Below are 27,483 nucleotides of genomic sequence, written 5' to 3'. Positions count from 1 at the left end.
CAATATGTGTGGAGAGGAAATGTTGTTAACATTTCCAGTCCATTGATGCTCTCTCAGAACTCAGAACTCAGAGTAGAATTTTGGTGCTGACCTAAAAGGCTCAGTCATTCAATAAATTATGGCTGATCTGATCAACCTTTAATCCATATTCCAACTCATCCGTGGTAACCTTACTACCCTTTAACGAGGTATTTTACTTCTGCCTTGAATATTTTTATGGAAAGTGCTTCCACCATCTTTTCAAGAATTGTGTTCCAAAGATTCACAATTCACTGAGGGAATTTGTTTTGTCCAATCCCTATTTTAAATTAAACCCTGATTTTTAAACCATGATCCATACTTCTATATTCTCCAATAAGAGGAAACATCATGCCCTTTCCATACATACTCTGTCAAGACTCTGGATTTTATATGTTCAGTCGAGTAACCTGTCTTCTGAGGTAACACAGTGTGAAGTTGGATGAACACAGCAGGCCGAGCAGCATCAGAGGAGCAGGAAAGTTTGACGTTTTGTGTCGAGACCCTTCTTCAGAAACTTTCCTGCTCCTCTGACATTGCTTGGCCTGCCATGTTCATCCAGCTTCACACCGTGTTATCTCAGATTCTCTAGCATTGGCAGTTCCTACTAAACCTGTCTTGACTTCCAATGTACACAACCTATTCTGCTCAATCATTCCTCATAGGAGAACCTACCTATTCCAGGTATTCAATTAGTAAATCTTCATTGAATTGCCTCCAATGTATTTACATGTTTCTTTAAGGAGACCACATTCTGCATATTGCTCTTGACGTGGGCTTATCAGTGTCCTGTGTGACCAAAGCATTACTTTTGTATTCAGTTGGCCTTGGGATAAATGATGAGATTCTATTAGCTTTCTAAATCACTTGCTGTACCTTGCATACTGACTTGCCATGATTCACACAAGCACACCCAGATTCTACAGCACCTCAGACCTCTGAAATCTGTCACTATTGAGAAAAGTTGCTTGTTTTTTGTATTTTTCCTGCCAAAATGGACAAGTTCATGTTTTCCCACCTTATACTTAATTTGTTATATTTTGGCTCACTCAGTTAAGCTGAGTGACTTAAATTCAGTCTTATCTTTTTGTAATCCTATTGTGTGTTCTCTTCATGACTTAGTTTCTATCAGCCCATAAGATACAGGAGTAGAAGTAGGCCTACTGTGTTATCTCCATTATGCAGTGAGATCATGGCTGATCTGATAATCCTCAAATTCACTTTCCTGAGTAATCCCCAAAACAACTGAATTGTAATGATTTAAGGTAATCTATCGGATTAATGACCCAGCCTTGACAGCCCATTTGCGGTAAAGAGTTCTACAGATTCACCTCCCTCTGAGCGAAGAAATTCTTCTTCATCTCTGTCATGCACTTTACCGAAGAGAACAGTGTCAATTCCCCTCACTAAACTATCCGACCACCACTACATTTTGTCTTGCTCTTCCCCTTTGGCTACCTGTTCCAATCTCCATTAACTCATCCACCTTGAAAGAATGTCAAACCTGTTGGGCAGACCTATTAGCTCATAAGATAACCCCTTCCATCCCACTGCTTCCCAAAAGGACTTGGGTAGCAGGTGCATGGGAACATCAATGCCTGCAAGTTCCCCTTCAAGCCACTCACCATCCAGACTTGGAAGTATGTTATCGTTCCTTCACTGTCACTGTTTTGAATTCTAGAAGTTCCTTCCTAAAAATATTTTGGGTACACCCACACCAAATGGACTACAGTGGTTCAGGAAGGCAGTTCACCACAACTTTCTTCACTAGGGATGAGCAATAAATACTGACCCCAGCTAGTGAAGTCCATATCCTTAAATAATTTTATACCAAAAACTGTCCCAAGATTCAAACTGGTAAATCTCCATTGTACTGCCTTTTTGGAGAAAGTTTATCTACCCTTGGGTAGGAAGACGAAATTTTCACAAAGTACTCCAGATGTGGTCTCACCATATTTATATTATTGTATTCCCTTTTGTTGGCTTTCACAGCTGTGAATGGAGCAGGAATTCTTTAACTCTCTGAAAAACAAATAATGCTCATATGTTGCTCATGTATGTCTTTTATGCAGGGGCTGAAGACAAAGTTATGAGAAGATATGAATTCCTTAAGAGGAATGTTATTGGACACATTTATTGCTGACAAACCTCCCGCCATTTGCAGCAGTTTCAGCCAATGCCCTAGTTTTGCTCCTAACTTATACATTCATCCATAGAAACAATTTTGAGTTATTTTCGAAAGTATAATGAATGCAAATCTCTTTCTGTGTGAGACCTTCTGAAGGCTGTAGAGAGCCCATGACATTTTCCTTCAGTGAAGTGATTTTTGAGGAAGAGCACTAACCATGCGTGATAGAAAAATCTACACCAGTCACTTGAATTATCCTCAGAGCCTGGGAGTTGGAGCACCTTTTGCATAGATTAGAGAAAGCTTTCCATCAACAGCACATCTTCCAGCTCACTTTGATTCCAGGAAAAAAGTATAATTTGAATACACTAATCAAAATCAACTGTATCCAATGATTATAATATAACAAAAAACTGTAATTATTTAGGTAAGCAGCATTTGGGAAGACAGAAAAAAAGTTAGCTTTTCAAGCTAATTAACTGGTTTAAGTGCACGCATTAGATAGATCTTAGATTTAATCTTTGTTCAGTGCTGAGTTAATTGATTTTGGTGGCTGATGTAGATCCATATCCTAAAACCTGCAAGGGAGGAGGGGAGGAAATTTAATGAGATCAAAATAAAGTCTTTTTAGGAAAAGGAAACTTGCAAAGATGTGATGAGCTGTGACATTTGCAGCTTTCACAATGCTGTTTAAATCTCAGAAGATTGAGGGAATGATGCCAAAGAAGCACTCCTAAAGCTCTTGGTATTTTTATTTTGTTGCTATGACAGAGCTACTTTTTCAATATCTTCAGAAGTGACTGTAGGTTGGACACCAGCTGTCTGCCACAAGCTGAGTTGGTGTGTGTCATGTGCCTTCCCTGGATATGTGGCCCATTGTTTTCACACTGATTAGACTACAAAAGTAAAGTTGCTGCAGTTCCGTTTCACGTTTATGGATCTTGTTCTTTGAGGTCAATTTTAAAATAATTTGCAGAAGAATTTCAAAATGAACTTGCTACATATGATGTTAGAAAGTATGTTTCATAACTCTTTGCTTAAAAGATGAAAACTAATAAGCAAATCTTTCTCCAGCAAATGGGATTTGATTTTCAGAAGCCGTAGACTAAAGCTCTAAATAGACTGTTACAGCACGGAAAGGGCCCATTGTGACTGGCAGCCATCAAGGACCTATTAATTCTAATCCCATTTTCCAGCTCTCGGTCTTTGACCTTGTGAGCAATGGTTTTACAAGTTGTCATCTAAATACTTCAAAAATGTTGGGATGGTTACTGCCTCTATCACCGTTTTACGCAATGAGTTCTAGTCACCAAGAGGGTGATGGGTGAAAACATTTTTTCTTAAATGCCCTCTTAACCTTTTGTTTCTCACCTTAAATCTATGCCACCAGTTATCGGCCCCTTTCTATATACCCTAACTATGCCCTATAATTTTGTAGAGCTTGCTCACGTTTAACACCACCTCCTCACCCCTTGACCTTTTCTGCAGTGAGCAAAACAAAGCCAGCCTTGTCAGCCATTCTCCATGCTGAGTTGCTGCAGCCCAGCTAACATCCTGGTGGATCTCTTCTGCACAATTACATCTTTGCACAATATGATCTCTCGTGCAATCACATACTGTAGTGACCAGAACTGCACACAGTTACCCGAACTGTGCCTTAACTAACATACATGACTCCACCATCGCCCCCTTGCTCTTGTATTCAGTGTTTCAGCTGATGATGACCAGTCTTGCCATCCTAATCACCTTGTCTCAGCACCCTATCCCCCCCCACCTTGCCAACCCAACCCCCACCAGTCTCTCAGCACCCCATCCCCCCACCCTGCCAACCCAACCCCCACCAGTCTCCCTGCCTTCAAGGCGGTCTGGACATGCACCAAGGTCCCTTTGATCCTGTGTATTTCCTAGGGTCCTACCCTCCAGCCTTGTACTCCCTTACATTGTTGATTATCTCAAAATGCATCGTCTTTCACTTTTCAGGATTAAATTCTTCTGCCACTGTCTGATCAGCATGTCTGTCTTGACCAACAGCTAAAGGTTTCTCCTCACTGTTTATCTTGTGTTGCATCAATAGACACAGGCCTCCAGTCACACAAACAACTGTGAACATTGGCTGAGTAGAAACATTGTTTTCTGCCTGCTGTCAGTAAGCCAATCTTGGTTCCAATTTGCCAATTTGCCCTGGATCGCAAGGGCTATTCCTGTCCTAATCAGTCTCCCATGTGACACCTTGTGAAATCCTTGCTGAAGTTCACACAGACCACATAAACTGAATCCTTTTGATGTTATTTGCTGGAGAAAGGAGAAGAGACACTGTTTTTTTTATATCTTAGTAAATTATGAATTTAATAGCACAATTGAAATGTCTAATTTTTCTTACAGGTGTGGGCTATGCTGTGATTCTTATAGCCCTATACGTTGGCTTCTACTATAATGTCATTATAGCCTGGTCCCTGTACTATCTCTTCTCTTCGTTTACGTCTGACCTTCCGTGGGTTCATTGCAATAATCATTGGAACAGTCGCAACTGTACTGACCCAAAGCTACTCAATGCCTCAGTCCTGGGAAATGGAAGCAAATATTCCAAATATAAAATTACGCCAGCTGCGGAGTATTATGAGTAAGTTAGCATCATTGTTTTAACTTATTTACTCTTGACTAACTTGTATGTTTCAGACAGTTGAAAAATGCATTGATAAAGTCATCATTTCAGCCAGTATTTCAATCCAGCAGCACATAATTTGAAGTTCACTGAAACTTTGGGAAAGCTGATTGGATTTCCCTATCCTCTAATAGTTTGTGGTTATGTATATTACTGCTGGTATAAAGAAGCTCTGTTTCTAACATTACATTACAGCTACTCATATTTTCAAGAGGTCATTCTGACTATTAGTGAAAACTGCCAAATATCACTTGCACAACATTTAATCTCCTGGTTTATTTCTCACTGTAAAAGCACCTTATAACTCTTGATTGTTTTACAATTGCATGAAAGTGAAGAGGAGAAGCTTTAATGGTAGCATTTGTTGTGATAACCCTGTGAACTTCCTGTGGAATGAGATCATATTGATGGGAATAAGTTAACCCCATTTATTTGAAGTCTAGATGGAAATACATATATAGCCATTTAGAAATACAATGCTTTACCTTATTCCTTCTAATGTTGAACATTTTTATATTGTCAGACATAATTTTGGTAAAGTTAAACCCATATGACTGTCATTAAACATGTATTTTCATGAACAAGCAATCATGTTTATTCTATTGCAGTGAATGTTGGTTTGATTTTGTTTTGACCAGCATTCGTTCGACTTATATTGTCAATTAGATTTTTTTTGGTGTTGCTTTGTGCAGTACTGCAGACAGTTCATTAAAACACCATGGTACTGATGATTGGGCATCCTGGAATTGCATTTACAAGGCAAATAATTGTGTACCTCCTTACTAGATACCAAGAATAATTAATGGGTGGTGCAGGCAAAAACAGGAACAGTGGATTCAAATAATCAACTCAATGTTAATTCCAGGTCCAGAAATTGAAATAGAGAAAGGGAAAGAAATACAGAAAGGAAAACAAATGTGTAAATATCGAACACCGTTAGGAATAAGACTTCACGCAAATGGACTGAGGAAGGAACGGAAGATTGTATCACAGATATTAAGACTTACCATACCATTTTAAAGGATACTTAGACTAGGATGGATGAGCTCTAATGGTCTGTGGCAAGTATAATTTCTGTTTGTGATGCAAGTACAGGGACATTACGCCAGTTGATACACTTAAATTACAAAACGGCGAGATGTTACTTCCCACAGTTGACAGTGGAATATTGCATCCTCAATAGCAAGCTCTGGATTTTCATATTTAACTCTGTGAACTCAGAACTCTCTGGAAGTTGCTGCATATTTTACACATATCTTTGCCATAGTTTTCATCAAGTCTAATATTTTGAGTTGCTAACAATTTGAAGTTAAAGAAATTGACCCACAATCATTGGAACTAGTTTCACTAAGTGTAATCTATAGAATGTTCCTGATAAATCACCTGACCTGAGTTCAGAAAACAAATAGAAATGTTGCAATGATTAAATTTGTTTAGACTGATTTACTCTTCATTTTCATTTCACAGAAATGATTGTCTCTCATTCATTAATCATTTTGGTTTGAAAAGATGTTACAGTAGAGTAGTTTGTGGTATTATGGAGAACAAAAATAGTCTTGTTCTGGGCAATAATTAAATCAGGAAAGCTGAGAGTTTATAAAAGGTTAGTTCAGGTGCTTCAGTCTTACTATTTTATCCTTATATATTTCTTACCAGTTTCCAAACACAAATAACCACAATATGAAAGATTCCTGCTGCAGTTTGAAAACTCTTATAAATAACAAAATGCCAGATATTCGGTTACAAAAATTGCCAGTAAATATCTGGTTTTGTATGTCACCATGAGGGTGCATTGAGATGCAATTTTGGGGACGGAACCTAATGGTGGGTGAACTGCTTGAGCCTTTAACACTCTGCAGGCAGCATATCCTTCTGGTATGAGTTGCAAGCCATCTGCCACACTGATGCTGGCTCTCTGTGAAGTATAGTGGAGAATGAGTGAGTGAAATGTGAGCTAGAAGGATGAGGAGTTTGGTTGGCTTTTCAGAGGCTGTAAAGTTGGATGAGATGTCCTATACATTTCTTTAAAAGCCTTCTGTTAGTGACTGCTGTTTAAGCTGAAAGTCCCACTGAAAAATCTTGGGCTGAGCAGACCTAACAGCATTGCTGACCTATTTTGGGAAGAGGAATAAAAGCAGAATCATTAACACGTGGAATATACCTATTCTAGGTGCAGTGATACCAGAAAGAAAAAACACCTGATATAATCTTGTGGTTGACATTTCATATTATCTTTGGGCACAAGATATTGCTGATCTTGTGTTTGTTTTACATCCAGGAATAGATCAAAAATACATCTACTGTAAAACTGCCTTTAGTAACATTTTACTTTTATGTTCATTTGCTGCCTATAATGTCCAGCAAAATCATTGGCAAGATCAAATCATCTGCGTGTTGTTTGCATTAAAAATCTGGTAATGTGGTTTCCCAGATACTGGTGTCTTTGTAATGGAAGTCCTTTTCTCACAAGAAGAATGTGAGACACCAGCAACAATACATCTAAACAGATGAGACACTTTTTAGAAAATAGCCCGAAGCATTCTTTTGCACAGGAGAGTTTTTTTTAAGTAATGGTCATACTTAAAAATTATTGCCAGCAAAACGGCTGAACTATCGCAGCACATGATTAAAGAACGTAGCTTTATTAACCCCCAAGTGTTTAAAGCTCTTGATTTTAATTAGAAGCTACAGCATAAAACATTATGTGCTAAGCTTAGAAATAAAATTTCTGAAATTTCTTACCTCCTATTTGGAAGAAATTCTATAAAGTAGTTTTTGTACTGTTGAAGGATTGTCTGTCAGACTATTGCTTTGCAAAATGATAAAATTCCAACTCTTTAAATCTTACTATTTAATTTTTTTTTCTTTAGCCTTTTATTGGTAATTTATCATGGTGCTCTGAAGTTTTTCTTTAAGATCTACTGGGCATTGTAGCATGTGTTTTCCACGGACTGCTTATACTTGAGTATGATGACTGAGGACTGTTTTTGTGTACAGTTGGCGCAAATATTAAGTTTCTGTTGTCTTCACATGGGCTACAAATTTCTGTTTCTCTTTAAATGTAGCAAGGAATATTCAATGTATAAAACTTAAATAATCCAGAAATTGGAATGCAGCTAAACTGGTGTTCTGAATTATCTTCTGCTCTGTGCATTCACATTTCTGGTTTTGTTTTTATTTTCCAGTTCCATTTATTTGAGGAACAATTGCTAATGATTGTACTGCATATTAATAAACTACAAATATCTTGAAGTATTTTATACTCAAATGACACTTGGAGAAGTCAAAATCTAAAGCTGATGCTCTATTAAGCATGCCATTCTATCTCAATTAATTCTATTAATGCTGTATACAACTTATATAATTGAGTTATAGCTCAACTCAGCGGGATTTCCTTCAGTCCACATTTGCCATACATAGTCATCTCCTCTGCAAATTTGGTGTTATTCATACCTGACGCATATAATCATGCTGCATATACTTAGTATACCAGCAACTGCAAGCAACAATTAGAATCTTCTCTTTTTTAAAAATATATAATTTTCTCAATCTGTTTGAACACCAGGCAGGCGAGTAATCCATATTGGACAAAATCTCTCTGGGTATTGTACTAATATCTGCCTACTACTTCATACAAAGTGATTTATTTCCAGTGTTCAAACTTTTTTCCATAAAAAGCCATCTGGAGATTGAGAGAGCTCTGACCTGCATACTTCAGCTGGAGTTTTTATGTTGGAGAAAACACGTAATATTGGATTGTTTCCTTGCTAGCCAAACACAAATGCAAGCATTCTAAGTGAAGACGTTGTTTGTTGTGTGCTTTCTTCTTCCAATTCCAGCTGTGTGCACTCCAGCTTTGTGTACAGGAATGTTTCTTGAAGTTTAAGTTTCAGTGGCTTGTTATAATTAAACGCAAGTCCTTCTGCAGGCTTCTGCTGCTCTTAAATAACTCCTGAAATGTTTACTGTAGACAATTCAGCTTCAAATTATGGAATGTAATGTATCTGATCATAGCTAATGTTCAGTATTTTATTCCACATTTTTTTGCCCAGTTTTCTGAAAAATTAGAAAGGCTTTCATTTTTCCACTTGATGGAAATCAATAACAATCAGATCCGTAGAAGAGCTTCCAATCTTCAGATTTGTCTGACTTAAATATTTTTGAATTAAGGCCAAAGTGTCCAACTTGTCTCCTCTCTGTAAGACTATATAAGAAATAGGAACATGAGGAGGCCATTCGACCCCTCAAGTCTACTCTACCAATCAGTACAGTCATAGCTGATCCAAAATTCTTCACTTCCACATTTCTGCCCTCTGTCATTATCCTTGATTACCTTACAGATCAAGAATATGTCTGTCTCAGTCTTAATTGTCTATGGGGACTCTGGAATTCCTTCCCACAGAGAGCTGAGGGGCAAAGACACTCAAACCTCAGAGGAGAAATTCACCTCACCTCAGTCATAAATTGTAACCCCTTTATGCTGACACTACGTGCTCACTTTCCCATAAGGGGAAACATCCCCTTGGCATTTACCTTGTTAAGCCTCTTAGGAATCCTATATGTCTCAATGATATCATCTCCCACTCTTAAATCCAGTGAGTAGAGTCCCAACCAAGGTTTAAATCTTGCTCCTAAGACAATCCTTCCACACTAGGGATCAACCTAGTGAACCTCCTCTTAACTGTCTGCAATGCAATAATATTTTTTCTCTTAAAAATGGAGACCAAAACTGCTCACAGTACTCTAAATGTGGTCTCACCAAAACCTTGTACAGTTTATCATGACTTGCTCTTGTACTGCAACCCCTTTGAAATAAGGGCCAACATTCCATTAGCCTTTGTGTGTGCAAGCTTTTCATGTTTCATGTGCAAGAACCTTCAAGTCCCTTGGTGTTGTAGCTTTCTGCAGCTTATCTCCATTTTGTCATAAGTTCTAACTAATATCCAAAGACATTATTTTATGATTACTATGCTTTTAAATATGTGGTTCTTGTGAAAAAAAACATTCTTAGTGCTTATTTCAGTATTAAGATAACATAACAGACTACACCTCAAAACATAATTAAAATGGTATCTTTGGACCAGCATGAAGATGTGATAAGAGACTAGACAAAAATATAAATATTTTTCTTCATACCTTGCAGAAGCTTGTAAAACATGATCAACTAATGCAGAGAATTTTATTCATTTTAAATATTTATTGTAATTTGACAACGTATTTTATTTATTCATTTTGAGTTCTGAAATATTTTGGCATTAATTTCAAAACTCAAATGTGAAGCATAATACTGTATCCCACTTCTAATTTATCAAAACTGATCGCTATCACATCACAACCTTCCCTTTCACCCAAAATAAGAGAAATCTGGGAACTAATGCAAACCGATTTTAGTAAGTGATGGATGAACATCTTGATAAAACTGGAGTCAGATTGCCAGGACAATCACAGCATTATTCTAGAGGAATTGTAGCCTTCAGTAAATCTTAAGCAATCCTCCAAAATATCTTTTGTATCAACTGCAAGCATTGTTTAATAAACTCTTATGGTCTATTAAATTTTTTATCAGCTTTTATTTATTTAATTACATCCACCAGTGAGACATAGTATTGCTATGTTACAAACTAATGAAACTTATTATAGTTTTGGATGCTGTGTTGGGTTGAGGTGGAAACATACAGATGAGTGAGAAGCATTATTTACTACGGTGCTTCTGGGGTGCTCATATATCTGCAGTTTTGCTTTATTATAATTTGATCACTATTCTGCAATCGGTATCACACTACTGTTTCTGGTATGTTACATTCATCTTGTTTCGAATCATCTTCACACATTCACTATAGCTTGTCCACAACTGCTCGGTAATATCCATTCTATAACTGCTGTTCTCCACTTTGTACTCCAGCAAAAAATCTATACAGGTTTTCAGCTCTGATCAAATGGCAAAAATCTAAAATATTCCTTCCTAGATGTTCTTTTTTTTTAAGTTTGCAGTTTCAAATCCATTTTCATATATTGTATAGTCTTTATCTGGAGCATATTTCAAAGATTTTATTTCCATCCAAAGCATTTTACTTATTGCAAGCAGGAAAAATTCCTTGGATTGGACCAACCCTCTGTTACCTAGAAAAGACAAAGATACTATTAAACTGAAAATAACATAAATTATGCAAAGACAGGTGGAAAATAAGAGAAGAGAAAATGTTATGATAAATATAAACAATGAGCAAAAATTAATATGGAGTGGAAAATTATGACAGAAAGCTAGCCAGAAATATAAAAACAGATAAAAGTTTCTACAGAAACCAAGTGTGGAGAATTAATCATAGAAAATAAATCATTTTCCGCAAAAGGTGTATCAGTTTGGAGGCAGCAACTGTTTAACATTTACAATTTCTTCCATGAACCACAATTGAGTAAACCACAATCTGTCCCATTTTCTGTGCTGGCAAAAATGATGATGCTTGGTTTGAAGGCAGGTTTGAACTGGATGGCCTGGGCAACATTGTCTTCGATTAGTGCCATCATCTTCTGGTTACATTTATCTTGATAGACAAACTTATTTACTTGTTCCAGTTTGATACCATCTACTTCAATCTTCATTGTACTTTCTTCCAAATGTTTTTTTAAACTACCATTATTAACGCCAAAAAGCAGAAACACTCATTCTGTATTTTAAATGTATTGATTTTACTTGATTTATGATGTTTAGTAGCACCACTTTTTATTCTGCAAGGAAGAACTGTCATCAAGCTCTATTCTATTAGATTCTGTGGTTTCCAATGTTCCCTTCAACCTTTACTGCAACCGTCTAATTGACAATTGCTGGTAATCTTGTCAGTGAAAGCCCCAGAGGAAAATCATACTTAATTTCTACAAGGGTTGTTTGTGCTACTTTGTCAGCTGAAGTTATGGCTCTAGGAAGGGCAATAAATGCTAGCCAGGCAGTGATGCCCAAGTCCTACAAGTGAATAAGGAAACATTTCCCCCTTTTACATATGAACACAACTGCTAGCATTTCCAGGGAGATGACTGAAGAATGAAGTTTTATGCGTTTCAGAGAATGTACAAAAAGATTTTATATAAAAGGACTCCTTTTGGATTTTCCTATACGTCTTCAGTTTTTGGTGATTCCTCAGTGCGTGTTGAAAAATATTTTCTAAAATCTGTTTTGTGAGAATGAATTCAACAATGAAAATCTGTGCTTTGTGAGAAGAGAAATTCCAACAGGGTTTTTGCATCTGAATTTATTTTTATAACTTTCCTTGCCACTGTTAAATTTCTTCCCTCTTCCCCAATGCTCCACCAGAGCCAAATCCCAACTCATATTTGGCTACAATCAAAAAGAGCTATAAATTGTGACTGTACTGGATAGTTCTCATACCTTCTTCTTGTATCATAAATCAGGAATCCATCAGCACAAAAGATATTTATAACTTTTTCCAGTGTTTTGTATTTAATACTGAGGAATATCATAAGTCATCAATGTATAAAAGAATATTGGGCTTAATCCAATTTTACCTGCAAGACCATTGAAACCACTAGCTTCTAGGTATTGCATATATTTGTAAAATACTGAGTCATCATAGGATTTCTGCTCCTTTTTAAACACATTGGGTGCTCCTTGTGCATTGTGTCTTGGGACAGACCACCTAGCATTGGTAGTTCTCAAAGAATTACCGTTTACTCTTAAACTGGAACTTAGTGCATTTTTCTCAAATAACAGATGTCTGGCACAGAGGCACAAAACCATCACCTCAAATAAAAGCAGAATATACTGGAGAAACTCAGTAAGTCTGGCAGGATCCGCAGAGAGACAAATAGAGTGGATGTTTGAATCTGAAATGAAAACGTGGGCTGAGAAAAGAATGAGATCAGACTCAAAGTACGAACTTTGTTTCTCTCTAATGTTGCTGGCAGACCTGCTGAACTTCTCCTGCACTTTGTTTTTATTTTGGATTTCCTGCATCCACGGTATTATGCTTTTATTTAAGCCTCACCTAAGTTGTTTCTTCAGACATGCTGGTACAGAAAGTACTGCACAGTAGACTACAGCTGTTTCAAACAACCTGTACTTTATACACCATTGGAACAGCTTAAATGTGAGTATTGAATGAGTAAGTGCTGTCTTACCTGTGTCTCATTCTGAAAGTTGTTTGGCTACAGAAAGTTGTCAAGGTTGGGGTGTTCACACTTTGTACTCCAAAACAACATTTCTGGATAGTGCAATCATGTTGCTTCACTAAGTTTGTTGAATGGCATCCAAGGGAGAAATGCACAGCACTGACAACTGTATCATCATTTAATGCCCAAAGAAGCCTTTGTTTTTATCAGATCACTTAACAGTGGTGCCAACATGACATTTTGCCTGGTGCCTCATGAGTTTTGACTCGCAATGATCACAAAGCACATGTTTCTTGGTGCCCACATGAGTACTTGCAAGCTGAACATTACTGCAGTACTTTGCCACATGGGCATTTATGTGTCACACATCTTTCCTTCTATTTCTTATTTGAATGTGTGGTCCAGTAATATTCTTAGATACCCCTGCTCTCTACTTTTGGCCAGGAAGTTGCAACTCTTGACACTCAACTAGGAGAAGGCTCTGGAAATGGAGACAATAACATGCATAATAGCAAGATCAGAGGCTGTCTCAAACTTAAGGAAGATATACGAGATGTGATGGGGGTGCAGAGGGGATAAGCAAAGGTCGATTTGGAGGAGCAGAAACCCATTGGCCTTGTTTGTGAGCTCAATGTCAGTGAATCGCGACTCATTCAAGAGTGTGCCAAGTGACCTGTACAGTATGGGATTGTATACAGAAGAGTTTGCAACCTGTATGTCTGCAGTGGTACATGACTATCTTACTACAATGGCAGGTATTGTCAGTCCTGTGTTTTCCACATTGGATGTACAGTTGTAAAATGACCTTTGTCTGCCCAGCTTCCTCCTGACAACACTGGGATTGGAAGGGCTGGGCAAAGATTCTATTGCTGTCTAAGTTAACTGCAATGTCCCATGCAAAGCTAGATCCAGGGAAGCGTTGTCTAAAACCGTGACCTCTGCCTGACTGCCTTTAGAATTACTGCAGGGATTCAGCAGAGCCAAGAGAAAAATTGAAGTCTATAACAACCTCTGTTTTGAAACATTGTGTTCTCCCCAACAACAGGTGCCTGTCTTATCTAAACAAATTCTTATTTCGTTAATACTCTTGAGGTTAAAATTACTTGGTGTACTGTTAACCATGACAGTTCATATATTTATGGATATGTTATTGTCTATAATTTCAGGGAAGGTACACTTTTTTAGTTCAAAACACAAATAAAATTGCAAAGAGAAATTGTTCATATAAACTTATTAAGGGGAATAGACCTCTCTATACTTTGCATTGTGTTTGTGCATGAAGCATTTCCTTTCTTGGGTGACATGTTGTATAACATAGTACAAAGTGTATAATTGGATGGTAAAAGGCAAAATAGGACAGATTAGGGACAAAAATGAAAAGTTACACATGGAGGTTGGGGTTGGTGGGGGGGTGTGCACATGGCTGAGATATCAAATGAACTTATTACACCTGTCTTTTATCGAGGAAGCAGGCAGTAGTGAGGCCATGGTGACACAGCAGGAAACTGAATCATCCAAAGAGTTCAGAATTGATTGCGTGGTGGTATTGGTTATGCTGTTTCTACTTGGAGTTGTCAAGGTACCAAGATGCATCCATTGAGGAAGGTTGCTCTTGCTCTCGAGGGAGTGCAGTGTCGGCTGATTCTGGGGATGGTGGGACTGATGTATGAGGAGAGATTGACTCGGTTAGGATTGTTTTCGCTGAGGTTCAGATGAATGAGGGGGGAATCTCGTAGAAACTTACAAAATTCTAACAGGACTGGACAGGGTAGATGCAAGGAGGATATTCCCAATGGTGGGTGTGTCCAGAACCAGGGTTGTCAGTCTGAGAATTCGTCGGTCTGATCTTGCTATTATGCGTTTTATTGTCTCCATTTCCAGAACCTTCTCCGAGTTGAGGTCACGAGACCATTTAGGTCAGAGATGTGGAGACATTTCTTCACCCAAAGAGTGGTGAGCGTGTGGAATTCATTTCCGCAGGAAGTAGCTGATGCCAAAACGTTGAATGTATTTAAGGGGCGACTAAATATAGCTCTTGGCGCAAATGGGATCAAAGGTTATGGGAGAGAAAGCAGGATTAGACAATTGAAATGGAAGATCTGCCATGATTGTGATGAATTGTGGACCAGGCTCAAAGGGTTGAATGGCCTCCTCCTAGCCCGATCTTTTATGTTTCTATGTAAAGCAAGAATGGAAATTGAAGAGGCACTGGTCATAATTTGTTAGTTTTCCATGTATGTAGTGGTGGTCCCTGAAGTCGGCAAAATTTAAACATTTTGGCGTTTTTCAAGAAAGGAAAAGCTGAGCTATTACAGACCCATTGCTTTAACTCCTATAGCAGGGAAAGTTCTGAAAACAATAACTATTGACTAAGTTAGTAGCCAAATGGGAAAACATGTTAATTAGGGTGAACCAGCATGGATTTCTAAGGGAAAGCCTTGTTTACACCAACTCAACTTAGCTCAACATATTGGATTATGTAATTAAAAAGATATGAGCGAGAACTGACAAAGGTAATGCTGTTAATGACAATATTCATGGACTTGCAAAAGGGTATTTCATATAGTGCCACACAACAGACTGGTGAGGAAAGTTATAGCTCATGGAATAAAGTAAACAGCAACAATGTGAATACAAGATTAGCTGAGTGATAGAAAACAAAGAGAAATGCTTCATAGGTTTTTTTTAGGCTAGAGAAAGTTTACAGTGGGCTTTCCCCGATTGTATTTTGGCGCAAGCCCAAGCCCACAGTATACCTTGACCTGGGTGACACACACACTGTTACACTCTCACACACTTATTGGTATCATCACCTTCCTGACGACTTGTGGTTCATGGCCAGAAAGCAGTAACAAACATAGTTTGAATGTAAAAACCTTTTGAAAGTTAACTTCTAAAGATCTTAACTATGTCCTTTGTGCCAGCTCATACTCCCTCCCCAACCATCCAATAGCCCCTGTTTAATGGCTCTTCATATCTTTCAGGCCAACTAATATGTCCAGTCCCAGTCACCTAATGGACACAGACCAATAAGCCTGTCATGATAATGATGTGCAGAACTGCTTAAAAAAGACATTCCTAACTTCCTTTAAAGAATGCTACTGCAACCCTATACAAGTGTCAATCAACTAGATCTTCAAAGTAACAAAAGCAAACTATAAACACTTGACACCTCTTTATCTAATATAAGTCAACATTAGCAAATGACAAGACGCATCAATTTTAAAAAGCTTGTGCAGTCATCAATCAAGGAATGTTTCCTTTCTGTATGCCTGTTTCAATGAAGAAAGCCTTTATAGAAATTTAGGCCCTTATCTGAGCATGCAGAATGAGACTACATGTGCCATTGTTAATAAAGAGTTTGTTGGTTCAGTGCATAGTGTATACTGAATGAATGGACATGAAGATGCTATGATTTGACGTGGGCCATTGGGTATGTGTGGAAGGGGTGTATGGGGAGACATGGAATGAGAGTGGCCATTGGGGAGGAGTGGAGGGAATTCAGTTGGTATGGACTGGAGCATGGGGAGTAAGTGGAGATGTGTAGAGGTGTGTGGCCAATATCCCAAAGGGTCTGACATTTAATAAAACAAGAAAACTGAGGCAGGTCTTTGAAATAGCCCGGATTAGCACATTATTACAATTCAAAGTTTCATTGGTTGTAAAGTGCTTTGGAATGTTCCATCGTCATTAAAGGCGGTATATAAATGCAAGTCTTCTATTTTAGTTGAGGTGTTAAGCAAATTGCCTGTTTACTTCAAATGGCTTGAATTAGACAGCCTCACATCCTGCCTTCAAACTGATCCCACTGAAAAATGCTGATGTTTCATCTCCAATGCTGTCACGTGGTTTAAAATACTGACATTCAGCTTTTTTTAACAGAAAGAAACCAGTGATTGGGATGTATGATAATGGTGCTGTTGGTGTGTCAAAAACATTTTGAAAGTTCATTAACCTTCCACTTCCGAAATCTTGAAATAAGTGTTTCAGTCCTTTTTTAAAAAAAAGCCTGTGATGGAACTGTCTTGCAATAGAAGGCTGAGGAAATTGCAGCTGGAAGTTTGATGTGCATTTGTGGGCAAGTATGAGCTTGGTATGTTTAAAATGAAAACTGATCATTTGTCATAAGGGAAATAACCTTCAGGGAAATGTTTCAGGTGCCATGTTATTTTAATACAGATTAAAACTAGTTTAATATTTGGTTTTGGTGTGAAAATAACACACACATACTCTTATATCTCCTTTTCAAGAATCTGATCACTTTTGTTTTATGGATGAATGGGGAAGGAAATATTAATGTAGCATCTGGAGAGGATAATCTCAGCAGAATATCCCAGACTGACCGTCTTTTGTTCTTCTAGCTCTTTAAAAAATACCTTGTAGAATCCTTTGGAAATGTTGCAGTATTGATTTTTGTACAGTTTCTCAAAATAAGAACCCTGTCATTGATACAACCTTTTTGTGATCAGTGACAAATGCCAGTGAATGATAGAATTCCAAGCCAATGAGATAATCCTGTAACATCAGAAACTAGCTATTGTATGGTATAGAAAACATCATGAAAAACTGTATTGTTCTGTATCTGCCAACCAAAACTTGCAGTTTGACCCATATTATTTTAAAAAACACACTGAAACAGCAACCTTCACACAGATGGCCCTTCAGCAACTCTGTACTTTTTAAGTGAGTTATTTCCTGTATTACTATATTGATGAGGCATTGCACATTATATTGTGTGAATATAATAGAGGGATCACAAATTAGCATTGGTCAAAATCATTAGGAGGATCACAGCCAAGGGCTGATTTTAGCTTAAGGTTCAAATTCACCAGACCTGCTAACGAGGAATTGGTGTGCTTTAGAAGTTGTGGATGAAATGCACAGATGATTCCACACATGTGGAATTTAACTGTAAGGTCAGGTTGGAGAAGCTGGGCTTTTTCTCCTTGGAACAAAAAGATAGAGCAGAGATGTGATAGAGGCGTAAAGAATTATAGCAGGGTTAGATAAGGTTGACAAAGAAAAACTGTTCTCATTAGTTGATATTATAAAGAGTTGTAGATATGCATTTAAAGTTTTGGACGAGAGATTGAGGGAGTGACAGGAAGAACTATTTTATGTACTAAGTGATAATGTCCTGGAACTTGTCACCCATGATGGTGTGGCAATGAAAATAATGACCTCAAAAGGAAATTGGCACGGTTCTTTATGGAAGTAAACCTGCAAGGCAACAGTGCTAGAGATGGGGAATGGGACTGACTGGATTGCTTTGCAAATAACTGGCACTGACATGATGGGTTGACACCCTTTTTTCCTGCGCTGTTCTGGCTCTGTCTTTCTAACGTGCAAATAAAGCAGCATCCATTCTGTGAGGCTTGAGACATCTTTGAGTTCTGTTGGCGGTGGTGTTGGTGGGGGTGTTTTGGAGAAATGGATTCCTCTCTCAACAAAAATAAAGTCTAACCAAGAAATTCAGCTGTTTCCTCAGCAGTCCCCAGACCCTCTGAGCATGTGTACAAGATAAATGGATGTTGCACGTATAGTGTTAACTTTGATGACTCATCTTTTCACAATTGGAGTTATGTGTTCATGATTGGCAGATTACCTGAAATAGCCAAGCCATCCAACTACCTGGCACTGGGCCACACCACACATGGCATTGACTGTACCAGCTTGAACGCAGCCATAAGTTGTATATCACCATTTTCGGACCACCCTATCTATATGAAGGCAGTGAGATTTGTTTCATTTCTACCCCTTTCCCTGATTTCATGTGGAGGCTCATATTAGCTCTTGTTCCAGGTGAAATGTAGAAGTGTGAGGTGAGGATGAATAATATAAAAGAAGTGCAAAGAAAATTCTGTTTCTTTGAATATTAAAATTTCATTACAGAGATATTTGCATAGTATACCCCATTAGCTTTCCTTGTTGTCTTTCTGTGCTCACTTTGTGGGTCTACCGTAACAAAGCTACTTTCTTCATTGCTGCTCATTGAATGTCTCATTGAGAATGGAGATGTGCAAACTGAATAGACCTGAACTGATCCTTTGTAATCATTTCCAATGTACACAATTTCAATCATATTTGGGGCAGATTTTTCTTATTGCCCTTACTTATGTGCCAAGGTAGAGCATGTTGTACAAAGTTAGACTCTTCCAACTGCACTGTCAAAATGAGTTTATCTGTATTTTTGCTTATTTAAATAAGTGGCTAAAAAACTGTTAAGACCAAATAATTCTTCCATTCAATTTTACTCTGCACTTTGTCCACATAAATCTCTATGAAAAATTGCAAGAGTAAGGGAAACTGCACCACATCATTACATTTGTACTTAAATCTTTAAACTGCAGTCACACAGTCATAACAAAACTGTTCAAACCACTACTAGCCAGGGTTAGTTGAATGAAAAAGTAATTAAAATGGCAATTAATCTGTTATTTATGGTTCTAGTAGATATAGACCTATTCTGTACCCATAGGTTAAAATTACCACAGCAATCTCTCTTTATAATTCTACATTATATGGAAATGCAGCTGACGGACAAATTCTTAATAGAAGCATGCTTATCTTCAATAAGCAAGCATACAATGTGAGACACAGGCTTCATAAAGGATAAGTCCAGCAGTGAAAGTGAAAATACAGCAAAAATAAAACATACCAACTCTACAAATTAATTTTTTTTGAAAGCTGACTGGATGAATGAAGGAGCTAATTTAGCATACTACAAATTCAAATTTTTTCACAGCAGCTGACAGCTTATTTTGGAGAAGGATAGGCTATAATTTTCAAAGAAGAAAATCACATCACTCCTGGCAAGGGAAAAGTAATTGTACCTGCTTAAATTGTTAAGGATTGTAATTAGGGTTTACCCAAATGTCATATGGCTGCAGTATATTAACAACACAAGCATGTAACCTTGATGAAAGCAGAAAGGATGATTGGCTGGATTTAGTGCAGATTGTGGTCATCAGCGTGAAGCTGCCATAATCTTAATGGACTAAGAAGTAGACATTTTTAAAAACTGAGTTTTCTTCAGATTCTTCTTTGAGTAGCACTGCCAATTACCTGAGTGACACCACACGACTGCTTACGTTATGGTTTTTACTATGGGGAAGGTTAAGGAGGCAAGTCGCAAGGATACTTCAGCCAGAACAGAAGTCACACTCTGCTGTGGTGGTATTGCTCTGAAGCACACTGTAGTTATCCAGCCAACTATGACAACTGGTTCCCTTTTTCAAGACTATGCAGAGTGTAATCTTTTAGAAAGTCTGCAAACAACAACATTTTTGTTGTTGATTTAAAGGCCAAAGGCAAAAAGCAGCTGTGTTGGAAATCCCCTAATTCGTTAAAAAAAATTAAATTGTAGGAGTTGAGTGAATTATTTTCCTGTTTCGATGTGTTGTGCTTTTACATCAACCCAAGAGCAACATTATAAAACTGTAATAAGAACTTTTGATTCTTGGTTCATTACTGGCATGTGACTTTGATTTTTTTTCTTTCAGTTAATGTTTGCAATATTTGTACACTTTGGGAGAGAAGCTTGAAAAACCAATATTGTTCAGCACATGAGGGAAATAACAAAACAAATTCATATTAAATAACTTTTATTATATCAAATTTGTTTCAACTCATAACAAAATGTTTCTCAAATACTTTTAATGTATTTATACTATGAAAGAATACACCACAGATACTAAGCTTGCCAGTGGGTGGTCCCTGTGACATAATGCCTTGGGGTGGTACGGTGGCTCAGTGGTTAGCACTGCAGCCTCACAGCACCAGGGACCTGGGTTCAATTCCAGCTTCAGGCGACTGCCTGTGTGGAGTTTGCACATTCTCCCCGTGTCTGCGTGGGTTTCCTCTGGGTGTTCTGGTTTCCTCCCACAGTCCAAAGATGTGTTTGCTAGGTGGATTAGCCATGCTAAATTGCCCGTAGTGTTCAGGGATGTATAGATGGGGTGGGTCTGGGTGCGATGCTTTGAGGTTCAGGATGGACTTGTTGGGCCAAAGGGCCTGTTTCCACACTCTGGGAATTCTATGATTCTTACTAGACGATAGTGAGCAACAGGACTTCTAAAAGATTTTTGTGAACTACCTCACATTACAGATCAGAGATTTTTGTAATGAACACTTGCATGTTAATGTGGATGTTATTTGTGTTTGTTTTTGAAGTAAGATGTAGCAAAGTATTTGAATGAATGAAGTCACAAAGCCTGGAGGGAAAAGCCTGATCTATCTTAGTTTTTGTTACAGGCTCCAAATGTGTTTCCTAATTCATTTCTCACCTGGCACTGGTGATCCATGATGGATACACTTCCATCAGTAGGCCTGCATTCAAATCAACATTCTTCATGGGAGAGACTTGACAGTCAGGGTCCGGTTGTTCAAACTTGTTCAAGGTCAGAAAATTGTAATCTAAAACACTGCAACAAAAACTTGTTAAAGTATATACTCCAAGTTCATTTTTGACTTCAGAATGTTCTACGTTTAATTGAAAATATACAAGCTTTTGATCTTGTGCCCAAGCAGCACGTACACATTTAAATGGCACATTTTAATGTGGAAAATATTCCCTGATCGTTTTTTCAGGGGAGGAATGATATTTAAGAGCAAGAAAGACCAAGGATGCTGTGTCAGGGTAGAAATATCAAGAGGTGACTGACAACATGGTCAAAAAGATAGGCATTGCAAATGTTTGTAAGGGGAAAGCACAAGGTTTCGAAAGGGAGCTCCTAAGAATAGGACCACTACAGCTGAAGATAACAGAATGATGATACTCCCAATGCTAGCTGGAAGACCAAAGGCAGCAAGAGATGAAAATAAAATTTTCTTTCTAATAGTCGTTCGTGGGATGTCGGTCATATCTGGATGTCTACACCATTGTCAATCTATGTGGTAGAAATTGTAGATTTGGAAGGATTTTTGAAGGAGTCTTGATGACGTGCAGTATACCTCACTACCACAGTGCATTGGGTAGTGAAGGGAGTGAATAATGAAGGTGGCGGAAGGATACCAATCTGGCAAGGTTCCTTTCCCTGAATGGCGTTAAGCTTGTTGACTGTTATTGGCTGTGTACCCATCTAAGCAAGTGGTGAGTATTCCTTCATATTTTTAACTTGTTGCTAATGGTGGGCAGGCACGGGCCGGGGGGTGGAGGGGGTGGTGTGTGGTGGGGGTGTTCAGGAGGGAGGCATTGTCTGCAGAATTCCTAACTTTTAACCTGCTCCTGCAGCAACAATACTATTGATTAGCCATATAAATAGTGTCCAGGATATTGATGGGTTGGGATTCAGTGATCGTAATACCCTTGAATGTTAAGAAAAGATAGTTGGATTCTTTCATGGTAGAAATGGACACTGCTTGGCACTTTTGTTGCATGAATGTTACTTGCCATTTATCAGTCCAAACTTGTGTGGTCCAGACCCTCCTGCATAGGAAGACTGTTTCTGAAGGAGTGTGAATAATGATAAATGTTATGCAGTCATCAATGAACATTCCTGTAACTTGTATTACATTGTTGTAAAGATTGTATCTTCTTTATTTTTCTGTTTGTTGATTGTGGACTGAGATGGGAAAAGGACTGGTTGAAAAAGCAAAGGCTGTTGAAGGATTGCTGCAGGTCTTAATAGCAAGTTACCTGGCACACATTTTAAGTGCCGTTTACACAGCTGCTGATTCAAGCACTTGGGAAAGCCTAGGTATAGATAAGCTTGAGCCTGGGGCTGTGTATAAAAGACTATTCGGGCAGTAGCAGGTAGCTGATTGGTTTGTGGACTAATGACCAGTTGTCGATTACAAAGGTTCCTTCTGTGCAATCAACTGTGATTGGCTCCCGAGCAGGTGAACAGCCTGAGGCGCAATGTTTGAATAAAAGAAATTGAACCTCTGAATGGGAAGGGGCTGTTTCTGCTCTGCAGTAAAAACAAATCACAAATCTGATGATTGGCTGTTTATTTCCCTGATTGGTGGTTGTTATTTTCAGTTACTAAGTCCTAAATTACACCTTTGTTAGTGTGATTGAGTCACCCTGTGCCTGCGGAAAACAAGTGAATGTATGCAGAGAAGGAAGATCAAGAAACAGCCCTCCAATTAGCAAAAGGATAGTCTTAGCAAACCCTGTGGACAAGGACCACAGAACCTCCTTCATAGCCTTTCTCTTCATGCGTGTCTTTCTCTGTCTGAATGTTTTTGTTGTGGGAATTTTAATTTAGGGGTTAGAGTTTTAACTAGTAGAGTTATATGCCATTGGTTCATACTTGTTTATCTGTAGTTGGAATCTACTTATTCGTAATAAATTACTACATTTCTTGCTCAGTAGAGAAGACTTGTCTGTGCTTTCCATCAAACTAGGTCTAAAAGACAGGTAAGTTGGGAACTCTGGAGTTTAAAGATCTTTAAGTTTTTTTGTGACATCTCTGGGAATAGTAGGGCTAGATTTTCAGTACCCAATCCCAGTGAGGTGTAATGATCGAGCTGCGGCCTTTGATGAAGCAGCTGAAGATTTTTGTCTGTGGGTCACTACCCTGACGAACTCCTGCAGATTTGTCCTGATGACTTCAGGAAGAGACCAAGATGGATCATCACTCAGCACTTTGGCTGAAGATGGTGAAATACTTCAGCCTTGTCTTTTGCATTGATTTATTGAGCTCTCCATCGTGAGTAATGAAGATCTATGTGAAGCTGACCTCTCCTGTTAGTTATCCATTCTCCAATTATCCTTCATGATTGGATGCAGCAGGACTGCAGACCTTCAATCTGCTCTGTTGGTTGTGAGATTACTTTGACCTGTTTACTGTTTCTGCTTTGTACTGTTTTGCTGTTTCTACTGTTTGCCATGCAGGTTGTCTTCTACCTTCACCAGCTCGACATCTCATTTATTGGTATGCCTAGTGATGCTCCTAGCCTGATTTCCTTTACTCTTCATTAAATCCAGGTTTTTCCCTGGCTTTATGGTAGTGATAGATTAGATAAAATGCTCTGTTATGAAAATTATAGTTAAATAAAATAATGCCACTCTTTGCTGTTTTGAGTTGCTAGATCTGCATATGTCACAAAATACAATGGAGGATATACTCAGAATGAAAATGAGACTTTGTCTCTACAAGGACAGTGCGGTGGTCTCTCCTACCAGCACTGCCCCAGACAGCTGCATCTGCATATGTTAGAAGAAGTGTTGATAACGTCAACAGGCTGATTTCTCTTTTTGATTTCCTCGCCACTTGCTTCAGACTCCGTCTAGAAACTATTCTTTAGGACTTGGCCAGCTCGGTCAGTAGTGTGCCTGCCAAGCTAATTACTGTGATGAATGTTGAAGTCTTCCACCTAAATACATTCTGTGCTTTAATCCTATATGCTTCTTCCAAATGGTGCTCAACATGAAATATTCATCAGGCAAAGGAGCATGGTTTGTAGTAATTAATTGGCTTCCGTGACAATTGGACCAGGGGTCTGGAGTCAACGTTCAGGACTTCTGGGTCAACTCCATCCTGACTGTATAACCACTGAGCTGCCACTCTGATTGGACTGTCCTGCTAATGGGATACTCAGGAAGCTTGGTGAGGATTTCTGAACCATTGTCAAGTCTGTCTGTAAAATATTATTCTGTCACATTGGTGACTAATTGTTGGGACAAATCCCCCAACTTCTGTACAAGTTCCTACATATCAATGAGAAGGAATTTGTGAGGTTAACAGCCTGGGGTTGATTATTGTCATGTTGTCATTTCTGGTACTGGGTGGTCCATCTGGTTTTGATTTTATTTTATTTTAGTGGTGATTTGATACAATTTTAGTGGCTTGCTACTTCAGAGCTTAGTTTTGATTGAACCCAAAACATTAACTCTGATTTCTTTCCACAGATGCTGCCAGACTTGCTGAGCTTTTCCAACAATTTCTGTTTTGTTAGTGGCTTGCTTGGCCATTTCACCAGACAGTTAAGAGTCAATCAAATTACTAAGAGTGTGGAGTCAAATGCAGGGATCTTTTTCTTAGGGTAGGGAAGCCCAAAACTGGAGGGCATAGATTTAAGGCAAGAGGGGAAAGATTTTAAAAGGGACCTAAGGGACAACATTTTCAATTGAACAGGGTGATATTTGTAAGGAATGAGCTGCCAGTGAAAGTGGCGGAGGCTGTTACAGTTAGAAACATTTAAAAGACACCTGGATGGGTTTAGAGTCAAATGGGCCAAATGCTGGCAAATGAGACTAACTCAGATTGGGATATCTGGTTAGCAGGGACGAGTTGGACGAAAGGATCTATTTCCATACTGTATGAATGCTGTGCTAAGTAAGGATAGGATATTTCCTTCCTTAAGTGACATCAATGAAACTGATGCATTTTCACAACACTTGACACTGGTTTCATGATGACCACTGAATTAGAGTTTAATTTCAGATTTATTAATTGCATTTAAATTTAATCATCTGCTGCAGTGCAGTTCAAATCCACTTCTTCAGAGTCAATATTTCCCTGCATTGTGATTGGAAGAGGCTATAACAATATAGATAGAGCAAATTAAGCAAGATTTTAGAGATATGAGGATGCACATTTAAAAATCAATACGTTGGGGGTCGGGTAACAACTATAAGACGGCATGGAGAAGGAAGGCAATAGGCAAGCAGATTAACAAGATTTAAATAAGTTGCAGTTGCTAGGGGAGGTGATGGCATAGTGGTATATAAACCATATATGAATGTAAAAGCAGTGATGTGCTTCTGAGGCTTTATAAGGCTCTAGTTAGGCCCCATTTAGAATACTGTGTCCAATTTTGGACGCCACACCTCGGGAAGGAGATACTAGCCCTGGAGCATGTCCAGTGGAGATTCACACGGATGATCCCTGGAATGGTAGGTTTAACTTATGATGATGAACTGCTAAGGATCCTGGGATTGTACTCATTAGAGTTTTTAGAAGGTTGAGGGGAGATCTAATAGAAACTTACAAGATGGTTTAGAAGGGGTGGCCGCTAGGAAGTTGTTTCCGTTAAGCGGGGAGACTAGGACCCCTGGGCACAGCCTTAAAATTAGAGGGGGTAAATTTAAAACTGAAATGAGATGACATTTCTTCAGCCAGAGAGTGGTGGGCTTGTGGAATTCATTGCCGCAGAGTGCAGTGGAGGCCGGGACATTGGATGCTATCAAGGCAGAGATCGACAAATTCTTGATCTCAGAAGGAATCAAGGGCTACGGGGAGAGTTCAGGAAAGTGGAGTTGAAATGCCCATCAGCCATGATTTAAATGGCAGAGTGGACTTGATGGGCCGAATGGCCTTACTTCCACTCCTATGTCTTATGGTCTTATGGTATTATTGCTGGCCTATTAACCCGGAGATCCAGGTAATGTTCTGATGGCCTGGTCTTAAATCCCACAATAGCAGACAGTTGGATTGAATTCATTAAAATTTAGAATTAAGAGTCCAAGGATGAAGCCATTGACGATTGTCAGGAAAAACATATCTACTTCACTAATGTCCTTCACGGAAGGAAATCTGCCATCCTGATCTGTCTGGCCGACATGTTAGTCCAGAGCCAAAACGATGTAGTTGAACCTTCACTGCTATCTGGAGAGTTCGGCCTGGACAATAAATACTGGCCTAGCTAATGATGCTCATGAATAACTATGAAGATGGTTCTAGGCGGATGCATGATTTGAGCAGGGTTTCCCACAGTGGGCTCAGGACATTATGTGAGATCACCAGCTGAAATTTTGCAATCATGAGCTTTCAGGCAGCAATGCTGCTGTGGATCTCTGTGTTTTAAGCAGCTGGGATTGACTTTTAAGAGGCTCCCATTCTCACTGTTCCACAGCCTCCCCACCTTGAAGTTCTTTCTGATGGATAACAACAATTTTCAGGCCTGTTTGGTAAACACTGGACTAAAGGCTGGCAATTAACCATTCTGAATCAGCCTACCTTTTGCACACCAGCTTAGTAGCATAAAGAGCAAAACTTATTTTGGTCTTTGTAGCTGTGTAATATTTCCAAAATAATCATAGAATCCCTGCAGTGAGGAAGTAGGCCATTTGACCCATCGAATCACTACTGACCATCTGAAGAGCATCCAACTCAGACCCACCCTCATACTATCCCTTTTAACCCTGCATTTCCCATGGTTAACCCAGCTCGCCTGCTCATCCCTGGACACTATGGGCAATTTAGCATTGCCAATCTACCTAACCTACACACCTTTGGACCTATTGTGGAGGAAGCTGGAGCACCTGGAAGAAACCCATGCAGGCACGGGGAGAATGTGCAAACTCCACGCAGTCACCTGAGGGTGGAATTGAACCTGCGTCCCTGGCACTGAGAGGCAATACTGCTAGCCACAGTGCCACCATACCACCTGTGGGGAAAGATAGTGAAATATTTGCAGGTCCTTGCTAATGCATCTCTCAAGCTGATTCCTGTGAGGTATTTAACAGAAGTCTATGACAGACACATACTTTGATTCTTCTCGGAGGCAACTGGTCTTCACTCAATATCCTGTCACTCAATATGTGTAGGTCAGGGGCTCAAAACAGGATTGATTATCCTGCATGATGAAACAACTCATTTCTACA

General features: G+C 38.8%; 1 protein-coding gene across 4 annotated transcripts in view; it reads left to right on the top strand.

Annotated features, from left to right (window-relative positions):
• Positions 1-27,483, top strand: part of slc6a2 (solute carrier family 6 member 2) — a 166,832-nt gene that overhangs the window by 12,048 nt on the left and 127,301 nt on the right. For all 4 annotated transcript variants that reach the window (XM_048546354.2, XM_048546357.2, XM_048546356.2 and 1 more), the window contains exon 3: positions 4,529-4,766. In XM_048546354.2, coding sequence (XP_048402311.1) covers positions 4,529-4,766 — 238 coding nt within the window. The remainder of the gene's footprint in view (positions 1-4,528; positions 4,767-27,483) is intronic.

Source organism: Stegostoma tigrinum, chromosome 16 (assembly GCF_030684315.1).
Source record: "Stegostoma tigrinum isolate sSteTig4 chromosome 16, sSteTig4.hap1, whole genome shotgun sequence".
Lineage (NCBI taxonomy): Eukaryota > Metazoa > Chordata > Chondrichthyes > Orectolobiformes > Stegostomatidae > Stegostoma > Stegostoma tigrinum.
This window is presented reverse-complemented; position numbering and strand designations above follow the sequence as displayed.